This window comes from Etheostoma spectabile, chromosome 23 (genome assembly GCF_008692095.1).
Source record: "Etheostoma spectabile isolate EspeVRDwgs_2016 chromosome 23, UIUC_Espe_1.0, whole genome shotgun sequence".
NCBI lineage: Eukaryota > Metazoa > Chordata > Actinopteri > Perciformes > Percidae > Etheostoma > Etheostoma spectabile.
This window is the reverse complement of record NC_045755.1, coordinates 5,209,779-5,223,879: the sequence shown is the minus strand read 5'-3', so window position 1 is coordinate 5,223,879 and position 14,101 is coordinate 5,209,779. Positions and strand designations below refer to the sequence as shown.

At 36.1% G+C, this 14,101-nt stretch overlaps 1 protein-coding gene across 1 annotated transcript in view; it reads left to right on the top strand.

Moving 5' to 3' along the window:
- Positions 1-6,305: 6,305 nt before the first annotated feature.
- The window catches only part of LOC116673463 (mucin-5B), a 20,217-nt gene continuing 12,421 nt past the window's right edge, over positions 6,306-14,101 (top strand). The window contains exons 1-14 of the mRNA XM_032505817.1: positions 6,306-6,469; positions 7,328-7,372; positions 8,732-8,957; positions 10,852-10,981; positions 11,148-11,211; positions 11,553-11,635; positions 11,947-12,142; positions 12,243-12,368; positions 12,489-12,609; positions 12,727-12,862; positions 12,949-13,026; positions 13,141-13,210; positions 13,366-13,503; positions 13,631-13,780. Coding sequence (XP_032361708.1) covers positions 6,343-6,469; positions 7,328-7,372; positions 8,732-8,957; positions 10,852-10,981; positions 11,148-11,211; positions 11,553-11,635; positions 11,947-12,142; positions 12,243-12,368; positions 12,489-12,609; positions 12,727-12,862; positions 12,949-13,026; positions 13,141-13,210; positions 13,366-13,503; positions 13,631-13,780 — 1,690 coding nt within the window. The 5' untranslated portion in view covers positions 6,306-6,342. The remainder of the gene's footprint in view (positions 6,470-7,327; positions 7,373-8,731; positions 8,958-10,851; positions 10,982-11,147; positions 11,212-11,552; positions 11,636-11,946; positions 12,143-12,242; positions 12,369-12,488; positions 12,610-12,726; positions 12,863-12,948; positions 13,027-13,140; positions 13,211-13,365; positions 13,504-13,630; positions 13,781-14,101) is intronic.

The following is a 14,101-nucleotide window of genomic DNA, read 5'->3' as shown; positions in this document are numbered from 1 at the left end:
CTTCTCCAGTATACTGATTAGGTTTATAACACAATAAATGCATTTATGTGTGGAGGGGACCAATATGTGGACAGTGGTGTCACACAATTGGGAGAATGAGAACAGCCTCATGATGATTAATGATTGGGCCCATTAGAGAAGAAGAGGAATAATGGGACAAGTCTCCTGCACACATAATGTTGTACATGGTTTCATGGTAAAAACCTATAATGGATCTTTTAGGGAAATAAACCTTGTGACACCAGCTGAGTTGCAGGGTCCAAGAGTGGTGATGTGCGTCACTCATTCTGTCGATCAGTCTTACACTTGACAACTACTGGCTAGATTCTGTTAAATATGGATCACAGCTAAGATTTTGGCAACCTTATATTTTCAATAGCCTCAATACATTTCCACACAGTCATACACAGGGGGGGGGATACTGAAAATGCATGCTCAGATTCCCATTAAATTTACTGAGCACAAAACTTAACTCTTTCCTCTTTAATCGGTTCACTTGATATCTAATTTTTCTTAAAATGTTTCATTACTAGAAAATATGCAGAGCACCTTTTTTTTTTCCTATGAGGAAAACATACAGAGTAAACTGTGGCCTATTGCATAATAGGGAAAACACATACACACACACCAGTCCTACTCTCCTATAACCTCTTAGACCTGGCGTTGAAGCAACATGAGACACAACTGACTCTGTGTCAGTGTCAAACAAAGCCAAAATGCCACCAGCTAAAAGATCCTTATCATTTGTCAGATTGCCAAGCCTACAAATGAGTCACTTATCTTTTACCAAGTTTTAATAATGAATAAGCCTAATCTTAAAACACCCCTATATGCATTGCTGCACTAAACACACTAAGACTTTCAGGCTAACTAAAGTAGGCCTACCACATTAAAGGGAAACTATTGGCTTAAGAAAACCCAATCTCTTTCTTTGTGTGAACCAACTGCAAAAAGAAGAAACTGGGGGAGAAACTATGTGTAAAGACTGGTCTGCAACCTGTGGACAGGATCCTTTTGTAATAACAGTTTCCAGTGAGGTGACAGAGCAGTATCTTTTCACAGCAGGCATTTTGACATATAATGTACTGTAGTAGTAATAGCAGTGTAATTTAAAACATTAACTAGAAAATGCATTTCCTGCAGAAAATGTGAGGGGAATGCTGAATATCTAAATTGCTAATGCTAAACTGGATGAATAGCTTAAATCAGTAAGAAGTAGTTGAAGTAGTGAGAATGGTTGGAAAGGTTTTAATTAAGTTGAATAATACCACTAATGGAAAAAAAGATGTGGAATAATTAAAAAAAAAAAAAGATTTGTGCAGCTGGCGCGTAGCACAAATCTTTTTTTCTCTCGGTCTATTTTAAAATGAACAGCAAAGCCTTTAAATGACATCAAACTAAGAGAAATGTTCTTCCCTCGTCTTAAAATAGTAAAAAATCTAAAACTATGCAGAGGAGGAGAAATCAGAATGTAATCACTGCGGAATCATCATCAAATAGCTTTATCTCTCTCTTTCTCTCTCTCATGTACAATGACAATTTCAAGTAGCAACAAAACAGTTCTGCTGGTATACAGTTGGACGGTAGGGTGTGGGATGTTACCTGTTCACTGAATATGATGTGTAAAGCCCCGTCCATTTCTAGAACTTAAGGTCATTTTTATGCTGTTTGCTCAGGTCATTTCAGAATTGTCATACCAGGGATATACCCATGTTGACTGATATGGTTTGAATTTCCAAAATGAGGGCATAACAGGCAGGCCATCTGTGTATCACACTGCCAGACCTATCTCCACAACAACACAGTGTACACAGCTCGTAGTGTGAGCTCAAGTTTTTGACAAAAACTGTCTGTATTAAAAAAGTAGATGGTGTTAACTTAAAGGGTTGGCAGTAGTGGTGTGAGGAAGAGATATATGTACAGAGAGAGAGAGAGAGAAAGACAGAGACAGACAGAGAGATAGACAGAGACATAGTGAGAAACAGAAACAGACAAAAACAGACAAACACTAAACTTAAACGGCTTTTTCACAAAAAACTGTAAAAGATATCAAACTGAAAAGCACACCCTGAATACCTAAATATTTTGTGAACATTTTAAAGTTTGTTTGGCATCTGTAGGTTAAAGTATGAATCAGCATTCCCACTAATAACAAAGACCTTACATTTAGGTGAGCGAGTTCCAGCTACTGTGTTCAAGCATCTCAGCGGTCTGGTGAGGCATTTAGCTAATGGAACAGACCCCTAATTAATGTTATTACTTATGTCTGTGTTTTTTTTCTGACAGGCTACAAGTCAAAATGTATGCTGTCTGCGTTAAAGCTTTAATACTCATTATCAACAACTTTCATACTTTATCAACAGTGAATCAAATGGCTAATGTGACATGAACAAAGGGAAGAACGCACTGGTAATTATCACAAAAATGCAGTTCTAAAGAGCTTTAAGCTCCTTTTAGCTCACTGTTTAACTTTCAGTTGAACAGTCTCACACTGTCTGATACACCTGTACCCTAATAGTTACCTGTCCACCACCAAAACAGATACAGTTAGCAACTAGCTAGCTAGCTAGCTGGTGAACAAGGTCGAACAGCCACCAGGTAAAAGACAATTTTCTAGCTAGCAAACTAGCCAGTTCAATTATACTGTGTTCCAGACAAACCAGAACCTATACTACTCAGAACCTAACTAAAAAAAGTCGGACTTCCTACTATTGTTGCCAAAATGGCACCAAAGAGGATGGCACTCTCTAACGTTAACGCTAGCTACCTTACAATGAAAGCAACATATAAACCCAATGATAATTATCACCTAACTCAGAAATTTTACACAAATTTTTAGCTTGTTTTAGCTTCTTTTTGTTTGGTTTTAGAACACTTTAACTGTAACTGTGTTCAGTCTCACCGCTCTGATTAACCTTGTTAGCAGCAGGTAGCGTTGAGCCACAACAAAAAACTGACAAATTCTGTATGCCTACAGTGACGTTACAAGTACAGCACAAATGGCAAGTTAGCATTTAACGTTAGCTAGCTAGCTGGCGAACAGTCAAAAACAAGTCAAAAGCCACCAGCTACCAGACCCAAGTATATTTCCTTGGAGTTTGTGACTAATCTGACCTAATGCTAGCTATCTTAAAATCAAGGCAAATTATGCCCGAGGGTTGGGCGATAATTGTCATGGCCATATTTCCCAACCCTGCAGTTTGACAGAATTGAATGGCCTCTTATTAGCTTACGTTGTTCTTGTTTTATGGGACATTTGTTTCATGGGGCATTTACAGTAACAACTTAGTTTCACTGCTCTCATTAACCATGTGTCCAGCAGAAACATGAAGCTGTTTTCATCAACCATGCTCTGATAAAAAGCAGATGGTTTATTTTTTCAAAATAAAGGGACGTCGGACCAGTGGGCTATTGGACCAAAGTGATTATTTCGGGCTATTGAGAGGTCAGAACAATGGAGCGTCGGAGAAATGGGCAGTCCCCGGTGCTCTGTAACCACTGCGCATTGACACACCCAGCACACTGCCGGTCGTGTGTTTATCCGTCTGGTCGACGCTTGTCGGTGGTTTAGTTACCCGAGAACAGGTGAGCAGCCGGTCCACGGCTTTATTATAAATGTGAGAGATAGCCACGCCCCCTAATTTGCATACAATAACTGGGATAAATAGAGAGGGAAATAAATAAATGTGGCATTAGGAAATAAAAGTCCACGGAAATAAATAAACGTGGACTTATGACATAAAAGTGCCATGAAATAATTAAAAGTAAAACCTTTTAATATATTTATTTATCTAATTGATTCATTTTTATATAAATATTTACATTTAATTATTTATGTTTTTATTGCCACATTTATTTCTTTTATGATGTGGCTATTTTTAAGGCATATTTATTTATGTGTTCATGTTATTATGTATTTATTCATTTATTTATGTATTTATTCATTTATTTAATATTGAACAAAATGGAATTCCATAAGCAGCTAGTTAGCTGGTGAGGAAATTCAAACAGCTAGAAGCTAAAAAGTATGTATTATTATTAATATTTACTTAAAGTACAAAAGTAGTGATTGCCTGGTATAATGTTTCTGGTTTACTGCTGCATTGTGTATGTTGCATTTTACTGCTGTAGATGTTCAAGGTTGTGCCCATTTTAACTCCTTTATATACTGTTGGGTAGTTTAATTTACAGAAATGCATAATATTCTGTAGGATCATCGAATCGTTTGTAGGGTCACTGTCCTTTGAGAACCACCAATCACTAAACATTAACTTTTTAATTGTAAAAAAAACATCCCTGTTTTCATCTTAAGATACAATATTTACCACTGAAATATAATAGAGTATAACTACTAAGTAGCACATGTTAAAAACACCATTGTAAAGTACAAGTATCCTGAATTTACACTTAAGTAGTTGAGTAAATAGTTATATTCCTTCATTGATAATGCTATTTCTGAGTTTATTAATGGGTTCTTGCTTCATCCAATTATACCCAATTATACCCAATTTTACAGACCAAATATATTTCCCATGTCTATGATGTGATGTTTTAATCCTTAATATTGTGTGCTTTACTCATATTCACTCTTAATTTCTTTTATGTTCAGAGAGGACTTTGGAATTGGTGCATTAAAACCACAAATTGATGCATAAAAAAGGTGTCCCTTACTGTGCTTACTGCTAAGTCTTTTTTTTCTGTGGAAAATAAGGGACAACTGGCGTTTTTGCTGTATAACCGTTTTGACAGAACTTTTTATGGCAGTTAAGGTGAGTTATTATTATGCCAAGTTATTATAGGCTACCTAATGCCAGTGAAATGCCAGCAAATCACAATGATTAAGTTTCCCTTGCCAATATTGGACAGTTAGTGATACAGCCCATTGAAGAATGGTATTAGTACCATTAGGTATGGTATAGAAGAAAGAAGTATTAGTGTGTGTAGCTACTTAAAACACTACTTACATTTGAATTTAGTTTGACCTTCAACCACTCCTAAGTTACCGCAGTTATAGTTTAGTAATAGTTCACTAGTTATGTCACATATCATCATAATTACATAATATTATACTATATTATGTTAATAAGTTCTGAGTTCTGATTGTTGCGTATTATTCTATATTACAGTGATATTACATCTCTATATTTAATACAGACAAACACTAAGTGCCATAAGTTAATCAGTCTAGTAACAGACTTTCACTACTGTCACTTTAACCATACTTTATTACTGTCACTTTACCGTGTTCACATGTTTTTAAAAAAAATAGTTTTTCTATTTTTTTATATACCTTTTATTATTTATTCTTTGACTTTTCTTTAGGTATCTGTACAACTGTCTTTGTGCTGCTGTAACAACCACATTTCCTCTCTTGGGATTAATAAAGGTTTAGGTTATCTTATTTTAGTTACAGTTTAGATACATGCAGTGAAAGTACTCCTTAGTACAAATAATATCTACACCCACTAAGAATTTAAATGGCTCAAAATATCTCAATTGACGAGTGGTGGGTAAGAGTGATATAGCTCGGCTTTAATAAAGCCTGCTTGTGTGTTGATAAGCCACTTCATGAGTTTACCACCTCACTGATTTAGGTTAAGAAGCTTTTTAACTCAGTTTGCAGTATAATCTTTGCATTAAAAGAAATCTGAGTAGCTGCAGGTCTTCAAAGGTTATAGGGTACTTTCCCTTAGCTTTCAAACTGAAAAACAACTACATCCTGGTTCCATGCACATTTATCAATTTGTCCATTAGGTTCATCAGTGTTTGCTAAAGGCAGCTCCTCTTTGTTCATAATACAGGAATTAATATTTCACCTTTTATGTGTGAGCTAGTGACACTGATTTTAAAATTCCTGGCAGGAAACAAGATGTTTAAAGGATTACAGTAAAAGATCAGGCTTAAGTTTCAAACTTTCTTTAGCAGTTAATGTTGAATCTGCAATGTGTTTGTGCATCCATCCTCACCTCTCTTTTTCACACACACTCACGGGAGTCAACGTCAGAGGGATTTTTTTGTTGTTGCATGAAATAGACAACTTTAACTGTAAATGCAATATGATTAGCAGGATAATTTATAATTTGATTTGATTTGATTCATTGAGATGAAAACCTTTTTTTTTTTAAGAGTGTCCTGGCCAAGACAGGCAGTAGTACAACAACACATATATACAAACTCAAAATACTAAACACTCCAAAATGTATAACAACTGAAACTGAAAATCCCTCAAAGTCAACCGTGATAATTTCCACGTCTGCTGAATTTCCAAGTAGTGTTTAATCTGAGTTATTTTTTCTATCTCTAGTTTCCTGGTACAGGGTGGGGGGTTAAGAGTGTGTGCATATGGAGACTGTGTATATAAGCCATTTGGTGGACTGTTGTGCAGTTCCTCCTGGTTTCACAGAGAGAGCATCAGGCAGCATGACCTCACAGCGATGGATGCTGGCATTCTGCTTTTCACTGGCCTCAGGTACCATGCAAATGATTATTTAATCATTGGAATACAAATTCATTCTTATGATCAGAAAAAGCGGCAGGGGACATGGATATTTCAAAATCAAAATGCTAAAATATGTCAAAAAAGGGACTACCACTACTTCGGAATTTTAGCAGCATTAACAGCAAAATGATAAAGATGTAATATTTAAAAATTTGCCATTTTCTATCTTTTTTCCATGATTGTTTTCATTAGATTTTTTTTAATCAGTCTGGGGGAAACTAACGTGCATCAGTGTAACATGAAGTGGTGGAATAAAAAGTACATTTTGCTCAAAACGTGTACCTGCATACACATTTTAGGTACTTGAATGTATTTCCATGTCATGTTGCTGCTGTACAATTCAAAAACAACCAAATCTACCACACTTACAGTGTATGACTGCTTCAGTTACTAGTTACTAGTTGTATACACAAAACTTACGATGATCATATAAAATATGATGCACTGTTGTAGAGTAAACCACTTAGTAACACTCAGTAGTCCAAGAATATAATTTGTTAATCATTGACAAGAGCAATTCTTTCTCAATGATAATTATTTTAACTTTTGATACTAAAGTAGAGTCAGCTAATACTACTTTTGCTTAAGTGACATTTTAATACAAGTTTAACTTGTGATGTAGCAATTCATATTGCGCAATTGCTACTTTTACTTTTCTAAAGGATCTGAATACTTTTTGCACTGATTTGTATTATCTGTGTATATGTTTTTATCAATTATTGTGTGTGGTATAACAATAACATTACTGTTATATCCAAGTTATTTCTTGTATTATTAATTATTCAGAATTTTATATTATAAATCATGTTTAATTCCCCTTTGACACAGTTTTACGCCCAGGGAAATTGGTCACAACAACAGAAACTCAGAAATGTGAGTACATGTGAATCAATCAACCTTGATCAGTTAATTATACAGACACATTTTTAACATCATTATTATGTGATATGTATGGATTGTACTGTATAAGTCATCCTTTTGTATCACAGTTTAATTTCTCTGATATTGTTTTAATGAGTCTTTTTTAAATATTTTTTATTTCATTTGTTTAATTTTATCCAACAGTATTTTCTTCTATTTCTTACTATTTATGTTATGCTTTCTGCAGCCAGTCACAAGCTAATTACACTGCATGTTGTATTGAAACGGGATTTGTGATGTATAGACTTGAAATAAAAGTTAATATTGATTTTAAAGTGGTACTCTTATAAATCTTAGAAAGCACTTTAATGTACAAAAGGTCAATTTGCTTTGTTTTTCATGATTAGAGGAATAATATAAAAGTAATTCAAAGGTATTAGATTTCATTGTTGAGCTCTGAATTGGTGGGACACTGGCACCCTCGGGGGCCCTTTACCACGTTTTCTACACTAAAAGGGCATATAAGTGTCTTGTGTATGGAAATATGTTAATGTTTTATGTCTGACACCATCCTTGGATAGTATAGTAGGGCTTGGAAATACATCCATATTACAGCATATCAATAATGTGATATGAGAGTAGATATTTTCTTAGATTTTGGATATCGTAAAATCCTAATAAGACATAAGTCTTTTCCTTGTTTCACAGTGAAGTGGTGTCATTTTCTGAACTTACCAGACTCTTCTAGCTGTTCTATTATTTGCCTTAAAACACTTAGTCATTGTATCCACATTATGGATGATTTATCAAAAATCTCATGTAAATATTATGTGTAAGCACCTATTGGCAACCCTACAATATGGTCGCAATATCAATATTGAGGTATTTGGTCAAACATATTCAGCTCCAGCTCTATAGTATAGTCGACTGTATACTATCTTATATATCAAGGTACTATTACTGTTTGTTGGTAGTGATTGTAAGCAAAGCCCCACCGTGGGAAGCATGAGATATAAAAGTATATAGGTATAAAGGTCCTGTTAAAATAAAATTAACCTCTGCTCTAGAGGGCATTTTATCATATTTTCTTTACTGGAAGGGCATTTCATGTAAGAAAATAGGCTCCAATTGTTCCAAGATAAAGACATGCTTAATTGACCGTGCAAGGGACAATTATTTCACTGTGTTGTTACAGTTACACACATTACACACAGGCCCCAAATACACACACATGCACAGGGCCTACATGCACAAAAGGAACATTAGGTAACATTTTAAATAACATAATCAAATAATTTGATGTATTGCTTTGTGATTTAATTCAGTCATGTCTTGAGCCATTGTGAGTATTAATCAGGAAGTTGTGATTAGACACTTGCAGGACATTCGGCAGCGGGGTTGTCCAGCCTTTCAACGGTTCAAGTTTCTACGTTCGCTCCAACTGCCCGTTCACCCTAACCCGTTTCACCCACAACCGGGTGGAATGTGACATCACCACACGGCGTGGTGACAACGGGCTGCTGGTCCATGTTGAGGTCATGATCAACAAAGTCAGGACTGTTCTGCAGAATGGGAGCATCCTGGTGGAGAAGAAAAGGTGATGCAGCTTCATTACAAGAACACTGCAGCAACACAGAAAACCAGATGATGAATCAGCTTGATCTAGTTTAATAAACTCAAAATGTTTAATCTAAAAAATAAAAAAGAATCACACTATTCACTACACTTTAAACTTGTTTTTAGGCTCTGGTGTTTTGCCATTGTACATTTCCCTAACACTGTTGTATATTTCCCCATAGGGTTATTGGTTGATATAGTGATATCTGTGTTAAAATATCAATAGTATGTCTATATGTTCCAAACATGCCTTCATGTATTAGTCTGTAGGAGGGGGTTCAGAAGTATAAAGTTTGGAATAGTGAGCTTTAACCCTTGTGTTGTCTTCTCGTAAAAATTGAAAATCAACACTTTTGTTTTTTATCAATGTTTTTAAGTTTTGCCCCTTTTTTCAACACTTTTGACGCTTTTTTAAATGTTTTTCACTTTTTTTCATATTTAACACATATTTAACAGTAACTTATTAACTTTAGTTTTACAGTTGTTTTTGGAATTTAGGGTCAATAAACCTCATTTATAGGAAAGTTACCTAATCTTTGAGTTAGAAAAGCAGAAATTAGAAATTATTTAGACTAAAATTAAAGGAATGGATGTTGATGGATAATCACAGTCTGGAATATGTCAACTTTTACTCAATACTATTTCAAAACCACTCAAATTTTTTCTCTCAAAATGTTGTAAAATTGAATGAGACACCCCAAAATTAATGAAAGATTTGTACTTGCCAAAGAGCGTTGTGTGGAATCAATCATGTTATTTTGAGTAATTACATTTGGGTAGTTAAAAAGAACATTGATATAGGAAAACGGGTCAATTTGACCCGAGGACAACATGAGGATTAAAAGCTTCATTGATCTTCAGGGGACATGTTGTAAGACCCGCTGACTGATCATTAATCTGAGCGATGTGTTGTGATGTTGCTTGGTGTTTGAAATGGAGGGCCAGCAGATGGCTTGCCATTTTATTGATTGTGTTTGTGTCTTTTTGCGTTGCTTATTAGAGCAAGAGTAGTATGAAATGATTTGTCCTCTGATGGTAGCTTTTAGGGTTTCCCACAGTAATGATGAATTTGTTTCTTCTGAGTAGTTAAAACACAAAAAGTCTTCAGTAGCTTGAGTTATAGTAGAACAGAAGGCATCATTGGACAGTAGTGATGTATTGAATCTCCATTCATTGTGGGGTTCCCATTGATGAGAAACAAATCTGAAATCTATCAAGACAAGGGAGTGATCTTCTATAACTATTGCTGAATATTCAATGGAGTGTATAGATGGTAGTAATTCTTTATCAACTAAAAATAATCTATCCTTGAGTAGGCATATGCAAGTAGAATGAGTATGCTCTGGTGTCATTATGTATGAATGTCCAGGGATCACAGCTTCCATAATCCTCCATAAAGGACTGTAGTGTTGTTGCAATTTTTGATGGATTGGTCATTCTGGTGCTTGAGCGATCCAGCCAAGATTTTATTACACAATTTAGGTCCCCTCCGAAAATAAAATGATGTGTATCCATATTTGGGATAGTGGATAAGAGTCTAGCTATGAATTCAGCGCCGTCAAAGTTAGGGGCGTACACACAGACTAATGTAACAGGTAAGTGGAATAATCTGCCTGAAACAATGATGAAGCGCCCATTACAATCAGTTACTATGCTCTCTGATATAATCTGATTTTTTTTTAGAGATAAAGATGGAAGCCCCTCTGGCTTTTTAATCAAATAATGAATGAAATACTTGAGACTTGTATGATCATTTATCTTGAGATGCGTCAAGATCTGGAGGAAGACAATGTCCGTCTTGTGTAGTTTAAGATGTTAAATGTTAAAATGCACTGTTACCCTCTTAACAGGACTGTGTGTTTATTTGCTGACAGTGTTTCCCTGCCATACGACCACACCTACCAGCATATCTTTCACTATGGCATCTACACTAAACTGAAGAGCTCGCTGCTCCCACTGTCTGTCACCTGGCACAATGTGCCTGGAGGAATAGACTCTTTGCGGGTGAGTTGACAATATACAGCAGACACACATAAATACAGGCACACAGATGCCCGAACACATCATCCCTATTCCATATCCATATAAGTTAATTAGTAATTGGTAATGGTTTGGTACTGCCGAGCACTACTTTCACTTACTAAAGTCTTTCTTTTAACTTGTTGGAAAGGTGGAGCTAGAGCAGAAGCTGAGCACCGACATGACTGGACTGTGTGGAAAACACAACATCGCAGGTATGACGGTTAAATTACTAGAATATTGTATTATAGCAATAGTAACTTTAGCAGAAATATTTCAAGTAGTAGCAGCAAATTTAGTGTTGGTGGTAGCAGCAGTAGTACAAATATGGGTTATAATAGCCAACAAATGACTTTTCTATGAAATTTGCAAACTATTGTTTAGTTGTTTAGAGAAATATTCAAAAGTAAAGTAAAACCATAAGTGTAAAATGAATGCTAATGTGAGTTTTTCTTCTGTAACTGATTATACAAATACACACATTATGTTTATGCAAACTTTTGACATTTATTTGCATACAGTTAGCTCTAAGAATGTACAATTCTTATGAAATCAGGCAACAAGAAGCAGTTGGTTATGGACAGCGTACTTGCCGAGGACACATGTCAAACCCGAGATCCTGTGTCCGTTGTAAATCCAGTAAGTCAACCGTTGCAACAACTGAGTGTTACAAGTTCAAACACAATGTTGGTACCGCTCCTCTGTATGTACTTTGATCATTGATCATTGATCTCATTGGAAAGCAAAACACAGGGTATGAATTAAATACCCCAAAACATAATTCCAAAATATTGTGTCATAAATGTCATTCTGCAACTTATTTTTTTGTAAATTTTTTATATTTTTTGGACCCATCTATTCAACTGTGTTTAACCATAAAATTATTTACACCATACAATATTAGTCCAAGTTCCAGATATTTAGTTCGGTTTCTCTGATGATATTTACAGGTATGCAGGACGTTCGTTTCCAACGCCTTGGAATGTCTGCGAGGCATGGCGCCTCAATATATCCAACTCTGTCAAGAGAACATTTACGGCTTTGAAATGAGCAAATATATCGGCTGCGCTTTCTTCGATGAAGTTGTCGAACAGTGTGGAAACAACAGCTATGTCTGGAAGATATGGAGAACTTTAACCAAATGTGGTAGGTGATCTTTAGAACTTGATTTTAAAGATCTTCAAATTGTTTTGGCTCAAATTCCTGTTTGGATCCTTGATGAGCATGTTTCTGTGGGTTAATGCAGCGCAACCAAGTTGTTCAGGAGACCTGGTTTACGTAGAACAGGGTGCGGCATTTGTTCCCAGCTGCTCAAATCCAAACCCTGGATTCTCCAACCAAGAACTCACTAGATCCTGTGTCTGCCCAAAGGGTGAGCACTACCTGACTCCATGATGTAGCTCTTCACATGTTGTTTCATTGATTTTTTGCCTGCATGAGTCAAATAATAAAGGTATATTAAGGTATTAAGGTATATTAACTTGTGTTGTAGACAAGTTGCTTAATGATCACGCAGATGGCTTCCACTGTGTGAGCGTGTCCAGCTGCCCCTGTGTCTTTGCTGGTAGAAGATACTCACCCAGAGACACGCGCAGATCTAAGTGTCAGTCATGGTAAGTCAGCGGAAAAACGGACCGAACATCCATGAATTGCAAATTTTCATGTTGGATCAATATAATGATCCTATTTCAAGTTTTTGATTGACATGCCATCCTCATTTCTTCCCACAGTTTGTGTGACAGTGGGGAATGGAAATGCTCTGAAAACAACTGCCCCACCAGATGTCTCATTGAAGGGCAGTTTGTGACAACATTTGATGGCAAACAATATGCCCTCCCCAGTAAATGTACATATGTGGCTTCACAGGTGAATATTTTTGAACAAATAACATTAACCAATGTTTTCTTTTATTATTCTACTCAATGTTTTTTATTTTTATATTATTCTTTAAGGGTCTCAACTGGACGATAACAATCAAGTTTTCTGATGAGGCACCGTCTCTGAAAACAGTCACTCTTCTGCTTTCTCAGGTACAAGCAGTCTTTGAGACTTGAATTTAAAACAATATATTCCGTCAAACCAATGTCAAGCAACAGTATTTTACAGTCACTGATTATTAATGTCTTTCTTTTTTGAATTTGCAGGACATGTACATGTTTTCACATAACATGGTTAAATTTGGAGAGGAGGAGATCACTGAACTTCATCAGTCTGGTAAGAAAAAATCCCAAATGGGAAAAATTGTTGTCCATTGCATTTACCGACTGGACCTTAATTTTAAATATGTTATGTGTCTGGTAGTCTAGTAATCGTCCATAATGGCTTTTTAACCCCCTCACCCAATCACTTACCGCGTTGTCACCTGTCAGAGCACGCTCTGGTTTTCTGGCAGTCCTCCATGTATGTCCAGGTCCACACATCCTTTGGTATGAAGATCCAAGTCCAGGTGTTTCCTGAAATCCAGCTGTACATCACCCCACCCAGAAACCACACAGAGGGGGTCTCAGGTTAGGATCTCAGTCTACCAACAAACCAGCATTCTTTGGGATTCAAGTCCATCATGGCTAAGAAATTACCAAAAAAAACTGTCTATATGCTCTGACATGGGTAAATCATAGTCGGTCCGTCATTCAGGTCTTTGTGGAAACCACAACAGTGACACCACAGATGACTTCACCACCAGCAGTGGGATCATCGAGAACTCCGCTCAACATTTTGCTCTGTCCTGGAGTCTGGGTGCTTGTGCGGGGAACATACCCCCCACCTGCATCAACACAGGCAATGGTACCCATTAATAATACAAATGTTACTTTAAAATGTAGGAAATATGTGTATGATTTCATACATAATATTTTATTTGTCTAAATAAATCAGACATGAAAGAATATTTTTCACTTTGGAATTAAAACTCTGGAATTTCCTAATTACTTTGCACCTGCTTGCTTGTCTGAGATACTTTTACAGCTCTAGTGTGTAACTTTTGATATAAATGAACGTCCGTTGAAGTCAAAGCCACACAACTCTCTCTGTATTTCTCAGTATGACGATGTTCAGATGATTATGTAGTCCGGTGACTTGACTCGAGTGAAGATAATTACCTCTTCA